The 10,354-nt window shown below is 37.2% G+C and overlaps 2 protein-coding genes across 2 annotated transcripts; one reads left to right on the top strand and one right to left on the bottom strand.

Moving 5' to 3' along the window:
• Positions 1-701: 701 nt before the first annotated feature.
• Positions 702-6,957, bottom strand: LOC140753406 (uncharacterized). Its single transcript, XM_073087982.1, has 2 exons — positions 6,411-6,957; positions 702-2,169 (listed from the first exon to the last, which is right to left on the bottom strand). Exons 1-2 carry the CDS (start codon positions 6,907-6,909, stop codon positions 887-889), a joined length of 1,782 nt encoding a protein of 593 aa, XP_072944083.1. The 5' UTR covers positions 6,910-6,957; the 3' UTR covers positions 702-886.
• Positions 3,695-4,242, top strand: LOC140753407 (uncharacterized). The gene has a single exon (XM_073087983.1). It carries the CDS (start codon positions 3,736-3,738, stop codon positions 4,060-4,062), a length of 327 nt encoding a protein of 108 aa, XP_072944084.1. The 5' UTR covers positions 3,695-3,735; the 3' UTR covers positions 4,063-4,242.
• Positions 6,958-10,354: the final 3,397 nt, after the last annotated feature.

Genomic DNA, 10,354 nt, shown 5'->3' with positions numbered 1-10,354 from the left:
ATCGAACCACAACGGGTTCTCCCACCTTTAAAACCGCATACGTACAACGTGTTCATGAGACACGAATTGGGACTACAACCGACATGACAGAAAAAGGCCTTAATAGTCGTTGTAGAGGACGGACACCTGTGCAAATTTCTCATACCTTCTTCTTTATAAGTAACATTTACCAATTCCTGTCTACCAAATCCTAATCGAAAAATTGCGAATTTAATAATAATATAGACGGTCACATCACACTGATTCATGTATAGATCACATAATTGCTGGTCATTGATGTCACTTTTTCTATATTTATATTTGTGGAATATTTAGTCTTGCTTTGAGTTATGAAATATCATCTGACTTTTGTAAAGTGTTATAAATTAGAGGACAGAGATGTATTATTGAAAATGTTGACGATCGTGGAAGAATCTAATATTTTACTTTTGAAATACCTTACTATTTTGAACACATAGGTTAAACGTAAAGTGTAAATACTATTTATACATTTTCAATATTCATTAAAGCTGAGAAAATCATTAAATTACTTAAATAATTACAAACCATATTACTATATTACCTACCTTATAATATTATTTTTGTAATATAATAAGAAAATGATAGTCGTATAACTAATTATAATTTAAAGTCTATATATTTTTCTTACAATTATGTTTTTTATAATAAAAAAGGAAAATATTTTTTTATGACAAACAAGATTTAAAAATCGAAAAAATATTTATTCACTATTAAATAACAACACAGAACGGAAATTGAAGAATAAATATAAATTTGGTAAATATTAATCCATTGATCTTTTTTCTTATTTATCTTTTAACAATGAAATGAAATTTTGAATATATCAATGAGCTGGGTCGCATCTTTTACTATCTCTCTTAAGTTTCTACACTTCCTGGCTATCTAACGCTTCAACACTCTTAGGGCTGCGCTGGAATCTATCGTGAGTAGTTTCCTGGCTGTCTAAGGCCTCAACAGTCCTAGGGCTGCGCTCGAATCTGCCGTGGAAACTCTCCTGGCTATCTAACGCCTCAACACTCTTAGGGCTGCGCTGGAATCTATCATGGGTAGTTTCCTGGCTGTCTAAGGCCTCAACAGTCCTAGGGCTGCGCTCGAATCTGCCGTGGTAACTCTCCTGGCTGTCTAACGCCTCGACACTCTTAGGGCTGCGCTGAAATCTACCGTGGAAGCTCTCCTGGCTGTCTAACGCCTCAACACTTTTAGGACTGCGCTGGAATCTACCGTGGAAACTCTCCTGGCTGTCTAACGCCTCAACACTTTTAGGACTGCGCTGGAATCTACCGTGGAAACTCTCCTGGCTGTCTAACGCCTCAACACTCTTAGGGCTGCGCTGGAATCTACCGTGGAAACTCTCCTGGCTGTCTAACGCTTCAACACTCTTAGGGCTGCGCTGGAATCTATCGTGGGTAGTTTCCTGGCTGTCTAACGCCTCAACAGTCCTAGGGCTACGCTCGAATCTATCGTGGGTAGTTTCCTGGCTGTCTAACGCCTCAACAGTCCTAGGGCTACGCTCGAATCTATCGTGGGTAGTTTCCTGGCTGTCTAACGCCTCAACACTCTTAGGGCTGCGCTGGAATCTACCGTGGAAGCTCTCCTGGCTGTCTAACGCCTCAACACTTTTAGGACTACGCTGGAATCTACCGTGGAAACTCTCCTGGCTGTCTAACGCCTCAACACTTTTAGGACTGCGCTGGAATCTACCGTGGAAACTCTCCTGGCTGTCTAACGCCTCAACACTCTTAGGGCTGCGCTGGAATCTACCGTGGAAACTCTCCTGGCTGTCTAACGCTTCAACACTCTTAGGGCTGCGCTGGAATCTATCGTGGGTAGTTTCCTGGCTGTCTAACGCCTCAACAGTCCTAGGGCTACGCTCGAATCTATCGTGGGTAGTTTCCTGGCTGTCTAAGGCTTCAACAGTCCTAGGGCTGCGCTCGAATCTCCCATGGAAACTCTCCTGGCTGTCCAAAGCTGTGCGTCTCAACGTTTCTTGACTATCCAGGGCTTCTAAAGTAAGGCCGCCATACTCAGATGCGATACTTCGCTTCTTATGTGATTTCATTCCAATCACTTGCCTAGGGTCGGTCTTAACATGAGGATTCCAGTTTGGTATAATAACATCTCGATGTGTTGGTTTGTGCATTCCAGGAAAATTAAAATTACATGTTAATTCCCCTATAGATGCCGCAAAGACCACCAAAAGAAGTGTCTTCCGTAACATTTTTAATAAAGATTATTTAACTATACTGTCGACTGCACCAATACGTATGTTCAATTAAGATACAATATCAAAGACGTACCAGTATTTATAACACCTTGTGTTAGGGAAAATTGATAAGTAGTGAGCACTTGAATCTAATTATTATTTGACCCCATATGGTAAATAGGGAATAACCTAAAGTGACATTACTTATCTGAATTGAATGTCTGAACTATTGCTTACGTTTTATTTATGATAACCTTGTGACATTTCAATAATTGCAAAGTACACGAGCATAGTCATAAATAATAATAATTATATAGTTCGATCAAAATTCCGTTTTTTTTATTTTTTATTTTGAATAATTCCTCTTTATGTAGCTTCTTGATTTGAGTATACTTGCACTAACGCCATACCTATGTAATTGTGATTTATAGCATCATTTTGCAAGTGTGTTTTTGGACCTCTTTTTTTTTAACAAAGGAGAATCCTTCAAAATGTATCCGGTGCCGTGGGAGCGACACAGGGTTATGAGGGACTCTTACCACAGTAAAACCCTCCCACCCCCAGGTGGCTATCCTCGGCGCTGCATAGAGGACTCAGAGATCTCCAAAGGAACGCAACCGGAGACCTCGTAGGGCCTTGCCCCGTCGGGCTCCGCCCAGATCAGCATAACGCTCGCCATACAGTCTGGTGTGTACGACGGTATGCGACCACACATACCGTCGTCTATCCCGGGGTCGCTGGCCGAGCGGTTCGAGCTTCTGTTCGGTTCTGGACTCTTGCCGCCCGCAACCCCGGAAGCCCCCTTTTAATCGCCTCTTACGACAGGCAGGGGATACCGTAGCCCTATTCTGGTCCCGGAACTAGACGGACAGTGTTTTTGGACCTAGGGTGTAGACTGTAGGTTTTATACTAATAAACAGTGTAGTAATAGCATGCGAGCATTCTGTTCACCTGATGGTAAGTAGCTATTGCCGCCCATGGACATCTATAATCAAAACCAAAAAATAAATAACCCAGGTAAAATTAGAGTTCTAAGTACTTGAGATAGGCCACAGATCCTTCCCTACCCTTAAGAACTAAGCTGGAATGCCTCGGATAAGTATGTCTATCCTACCACACCCCTCAAGCCGAAATACAGCAGCGCTTAACACTGCTGTTATTAGGCGGAAATAGATGTGGCGGTGGTGCCGCCGGAGTCGAACCACAGAAGGTTCTACCATCTTTAATATATTAGAATATGTACCTACCTATCCAGTGCAATGTTCTTCAGAAGTCAAGTTGCTAATTAAATTCTCATATGTATTATTTATTATTAAGTAACACGCATTTCGATATGGCATAATCATTTGTAAACAAATACTTATCCTGCATACATGTAATAAAATACATATTCCACACCTATCTGCGGTGAAGTACCCGATAAATTTATTTTTCCTCATGAATGAGTATAAATGAGCGCTTTTGGATGCTTTGGCATTATTACAATTTGTGTACCCGTTGAAGTTGGAACAATGTTGAAGATCACGCTTGCTCTGACCGTTTTAGTGGCCGTTTTGGTCACAGAGTCTTCATGTCAAGGATACAAGATAATATTACCAACATACAGGCCACCCCCTACTCGTGGGCCTATCATCCGGACTGCTCGGGAGGTGCATGACCAGGCCCTTTCGTCAGATGATCTATATCAACCGAGTGAAGGCGTAACTGATGCGCCCAAAAGGCTTCCTAGAAGCTTCGACTCGCGGAGTTCTAAGCACCATGGTGGAAGCCACTCGACCTCAGGTGGCAGCAGGGATACCGGCGCCACACACCCAGGCTATAACCGACGCAATGCATAAATTGTGAAATTTCTAAATCATGTCTTGGTGTTACTCTCAGTGCATTTTGTGAACTATACTTAAATTCAGTGCTTCTTTTAATATAATTTTTCATTTCAGACCTAGACGATCTAAATTATACTAAGATTTTCCCTTTTTATGATTTTAAGTATTTCAATATAAATATTTGAAATATGAAAATGTAACTCTTGTTATTGTGAATCCCTATATTATGTACACATACACACTTTGAAGTTGATAATAATTATGACACTTTTTATATAAATATAGCCTTAAACTTACAGATTATCACACGATTACTATTAGAGATTAATACACAGATAGTGTAATACCAGTGTTAATACCAGGCACGCACCTCTGATTTTTCAAAGTTATGTGCGTATTAGAAATTAATTATCACTTGCTAAACGGTGAAGGAAAATATCGTGAGGAAACCTGCATACCTGAGAGATATATAAAAAAAAATCTCAAAGGTATGTGAATTCTACCAATACGCACTTGGCCAGCGCGGTGGACTATGGCCTAATCCTTCTCATTCTGAGAGGAGACCCGTGCCCAGCAGTGGGACAGTAATGGGTTGATAATGATGATGATGATGACTCAGATAGTATACTAATGTATATAGTATAGTGTTTATTATACTAGGTATAGGTGATACACACACACACAAAAGCGCACACAAACTCAGACTTATTACGGCAAAGTAAGCAGGTACGGCATACATGTCTGTAAGAACCTGAAACCTTTTCGTGTACCTAAAACTGGTATGATAACCGGCACTTTATGCAGGTTATTGGTAAGTAGAATTAGTGAGATTATGTCCTAAAAATTAAGTAAAAATCGTTATTTCTAGTAATAGAAGCGGTGCTAGTATTTTTCATACGAAGATTATATGCGAAAGAGACACTGCCTGTTACGTTTTATAAACCACTTAATCGATTATGATGAAGTGAAAGTCTCCTTTAATATTTAAGTTAATAAAAACATTTTAACAAAAAAATACAACCGACTTCTACGTCACTACAAAGTAAAACATAATTGAAATAAATTATGATTATTGAAAGCGCCAACTTTAGAAATATGCGGAGGCACGGCAGTGCCTCCGCATATTTGTAAAGTTGGCGCTCATATTGGACACGAAATATATTGAGCGGTTTGAAGTCGGTTCATTATTATCTGTATATAAATTAACATCTAGTCTTTTTAATTAAAGTAGCAAATTACTACTATAACTACTAACTAATGGTGAATGGTTACATTAATTAACCCCAAAAAGATAAGAAAACCTAACTCAGGTCGACCACAGGTGTATTTCTACCCGAGCGAACTAAGTTCGTCTACCTTACAACATACTTGAAATTAGAACACAATAATGTTTAACATTCCAGAAATAAAGCATTCAAGAATATCTTGGCACAGTCCAATAGTTTTGGCATAGTGGTATACCACCTTTTTGTGGCATTCATAGAGGGAGATAAAATTTGGCAAATCACATTTTAAATCGGCGTATAAATTCAAGGAATAACTGACACTCATCAGCGAGATATTTAAATGACAATAAAATCTTTACAAATATTTCGTATAGAAAGGAAGACCTTATTTTGTTATTTTGACCTACAGCTCTTCGTGAGGCAGCAATGGTACCAGTTCATAAAGGGTTTGTTCGTACATTCACTTTTGCCAGAACTGAAAGTTTATTAAAAATGCATCAGAAAATAGTAGGTACCCAAAAGCTGCACTTTTATTGGCTAAATATGTTTTCTACATATCTGAACTAATATAACTTTAATAATTTATTCTTTAAACTAAATTTCATAAAAGTAGACTTTGTTTTAATCACAATTATTTAAACAATTTGTCAATGTCAACGTTTCGACCATAAATTATTTTCAGATCATTATGTAAATAAACTTACATTTAAAATGTAAATTATTCATATACCTAATTATAAGCGCTAAAGAAAGGTACAGTAAGGAAACGATATTATTACATTGATAATTACAATGTAATCATCAAGTTTAAATCAATCATCAAGTATTGAAAAAGTTATATGAATACCAACGTAACATCTACTATTAGGTATTCTGCATTACTGTACTTTTTAATTAATAAAATAAATAGGTAATACATTAATAACGTTCATCAAATATAATACAATGTTGTGAATAGATGTATAAGACAATAAAATTTAAACGATAAAATTGGTGAGTGCTACAATTTATTAATCATCAATAATTTTACATTACAAATACTTAGCTTAGAATTGCTTTTACACATTTTATTTAGGTACATTGCAGTAATACTTTAAACATCATGTTAGAATGATTCCTGTTCAAAAGCTTCGTCTTCATGAACATCACGTGCGTTTCGAGCGTAAATTGGGTAGAGTGGTCGTGGTCCAGGACGCGGGAAGGGGTTGAATGGATCCAAAGGCCTTTGAGGTCTCGGCAGAGGGTCGAACGGAAGCCTTATTTCTCTCGCATGTCGTCGGTTGTATCCAGGGTGCGTTGGTCCAGTGTGTCTGCCGCTGCCAGACACTGAGTGACTTCCACCACCCCGCCTTGCGCTTGGAGAGTCTAAGCTTCTTGCGTATCGTCTTTCAGGGTCCAGCTTAATATCATCGATATATTGTGGCAGGAAGGGATGGTCGCCGGTTGCAGGTGCCCGCGGTATGTCACCTTGATTCAGCCACAGAGGTTCGCCATTCGGTGCTTCGCGGGGTTTTCGAATAATGATTATCCTCTTAACAGGCCGCTTGTATACCGGCTGAATAATTCTGACTTGACATGACGATTCGGCAATTAAAATCGCCACTAGAACAGATAAAATGAACACCGCTTTGCACATTGTTACTGATCGATTAGTTTAATTGCGAATGATGATCGTAGGAAGAAGCGGGCCGTATTTATACTAACTATGCTTTAAGGAAATACAGGGATGAAGGTTCTTTACCCGAGATGAAGTAATTATTTTTACGAAGAATAATACAATGAAAACGATACGGTGACAAAATATTATGATTGTTATGATATTATGTTAAGAATCTATATTTAATAAGTAGGTAAGAGATACTATATAGGTAACAGAATAAATAAATGTACCTACTTCAAGAAATTTAATTCAGATGTTATATTTACTTTGTTCCATTATTATATAGGTACCGATTAAAATATTATCACGCACTTAACATGCACATAATAGTATTTAAAATATTGTTTGTATTAATAAATTATTTAAGTATGTACTTATAGGCAGGTACCTGTAATAATTTGTAACTATCATGCAGTGCTAAAGGTATCTGCGCACTATAACCCCCCCGGTGGCCGTCCTCAGCGTTTGGTGGAGAACTCCGGGATCTCCAACGGAACACAACCGGAATCCTCCTAACGCGATGCCCTTCTATCGAGCTCTGCCCTGGGGGAGCAATTTACGCTCCTCTCACATCCCCTGGTGATTACAGCGATATGCGACCACACAAACCGCTGTCCTTCCCGGGGTCGCTTGCTGGACGGTTTGAGCTCCCACTCTTGCCGCCCGCAACTCCGGAAGCCCCTTTTAGTGGCCTCTTACGACAGGCAGGGGATACCATAGCCCTATTCTGGTCCCGGTACTACAGGGCCAAGGGATCTTGGAAAATTTTAAAAAGGTAACACCTTTTTAAAATTATATTTTTGTATGGATTCATAAAATAAGATTTGTATTCAGATAATACTTATAAGTTGCAATGAGGCGTATAGTCCACCTATCCGTGGTAAGAAATCTATAATTGAACTTGACTACATGATATCTAGTATCAACATCAGATGAATAATCTTTACGCTAGAGGTCTTAATTTCAAAGCCTACTTCTAACTTAGCTATTAGGTATATGCCTTATTTTATTTATGAAGACAATATTATTAGAATCATGCGTTAATATAATTTTATTGGTATTCCTTTGTTTATAAATGTTTCAAATAATGAAATGTATGTTAGTCCGTTAGTTCTTGAGACCTCTAATTTTCAATAATGGATAGGTAGGTACTTGCGTGTAGCTAATTTTCCTTTGGTGTTACGCCGAAGGAAAATGTGAGCAAACCCTTGTGCCGGAGATATACTAAAATATTAAATTAATAAATAAATAATACATTTAAAACCCCACATTAGGATATTTCCTGTATTGTGACTACCATAGACACACACAAAGACGAGGAGGTACACAAACGTCCAGAACCAGAACCCAAATCTTAATATATTTGTTTGTCTCGCCGGGGACAGAACCCGAAACCCACTGCGTGTCAGACGCATATAGTAACCCATCGCGGTTCGTCAAAATAGTTAGTTATGATCTCAAATATTAACGATGTCTGAATCTACTAATCTTCACTTAGCTGGCGTAGTGACCGGCCTTGACCCTCTTATTATAAGAGGAATCCCCCATTTTGAGATGATCTGCAGTATTGAATTAGTTATAGATTGTGTCAACAGTAAGCATTTCACGCCTATTATTTAATAGCTTTATGTATCCGAACGATAAAATGTAATATCACTACATAATAACCTCTTCAACCTTTTGTGATTTCGCGGTTGCGGTACTTACCCTATCCAGTCCTAATACAAATACAAAAGTTAGTGAACCCCTAACAGGAAAAAGTTTACTTGGGTCATGTGGTATCTTCAAGGTAATTCCCAAAAAGTAAAACAAATATGCTGACGGTGATACTGGATTAATCATCTACTGTACATAAGACATAATAATTTGTTCTGTCGGTATGGGTAGAAAAATTGTGTAGACCGATACCATAGATTAATAAAGATTACTCACTCCTAACAAGAAAATGTAACCAGTTTTGAGAATTGAAATAGTTGCGTAAAAAAGTTTTGCCACGTCTCCGTGCTAAATGTCCCTAAAATATTTGAAATAATTATTTATTTATTTATTATATAAATTACGCAGTATTAGTTATTTATTTTAGTAAATTTTCTCCAAAAATGTTTATATTTGACAAGAATTAAAAAAAAGAACTTACTAATAAGCCGTTTGTGGCTTCATTCAAATTCAAGGCGGCGAAGTATCTTTACTAATCAATGACCGATACTATCAAGGTAGTAGAACACTTTGTGGTTTGACTCCAGAGACACCACTTCTACTCTATAACATTATGTTTATAACAGTACCTACCAAGCACCGTGTTCCGATTGGAAAGGGATGGTAAATGAGACAATGACATAGGTAAATATCCGAGGCGATCCAATTTAGAGCTAAGGGGTAGCAACGCAGGAAAGTATTTAATCTTGTTTACAAAAGTCTATGTTGCCTATTAGGAGGACTGCATACTCATTTTTACTTTTGGACTATAGTCTGAACCCTTCTCATTAAGACAGGAGACCCGTGTCCATCATTGATTTGATTGATGGCGATGACGATGAAATCCTTTACAAACATAACAACACGAATTCATTACTTAAATTAGAATTAAATCTGCCGTCAAGAGTACTCAGTGATTTCTAATTTTCTAATAAGATACGGGTTTATTTTAGAACTTAATGGAATGAGTATCTATCTCATCAAGTCATCGAACAATTCATGGAATTTGAATTACTTAGCAGAACATTTTATAATTAATTGATACCTCTAAAAATAAGTGCATTAAAATGATTAGTTGCTAAATTCTCCGTTGCTTACTTATAGTTATTAAGTATCTAGTTTAAATTGCTAATACAAATTGGTGGAGAGTATTTTATACTCTTAGGTGTTTACAGAAGACTATTCACCTACATTATTGTTGTACTATAATTCAGTTTCAGTTTATAATTGGTGTAATATTAGTTTTATTAAGTTATTACCAGTTTCATTAAGTTTAAACTAAATATCATGTTAACATATCTAAGGGGGTGGAAAAGGAAGGGAAGAGAATATACGTTGGTAATAAAGTACTTATTTAAAAATAAAATGCCATATAATCTCGAAATAATTTTACATGACGAATATTTTGAGATTAGGTATATGTACCAAAAAATATATAAACATGAAAATAAGATTCAGTGAAAAATGCATAGCTGGTTGCGGCAGCCAATGTTATCATTGGAGTAGCTGCTACATTATTGCTAGGTAGTGTGTGTTTAGTGTAATCCTAAATACACATTTTTATTACATTTAAATTAGTACAAACGGCAAAATATAATTATATATATTTAAAATTGTTATGATGTCGTTACGGTTTATATGATTGCATTTCAAAATGTATTATCTTTGTCTCATAAAAAGTTCGATTTAAAACCAATGTTGAGTCAAAACAAAATGTCAACTCAAA

Source organism: Epargyreus clarus, unplaced genomic scaffold (genome assembly GCF_041222505.1).
Source record: "Epargyreus clarus isolate Ecla_fem2 unplaced genomic scaffold, WU_Ecla_fem_2.2 ptg000026l, whole genome shotgun sequence".
NCBI classification, from domain to species: domain Eukaryota; kingdom Metazoa; phylum Arthropoda; class Insecta; order Lepidoptera; family Hesperiidae; genus Epargyreus; species Epargyreus clarus.
Note: the sequence above shows the minus strand (reverse complement) of the source record. Positions and strands in the feature narration are given on the sequence as shown.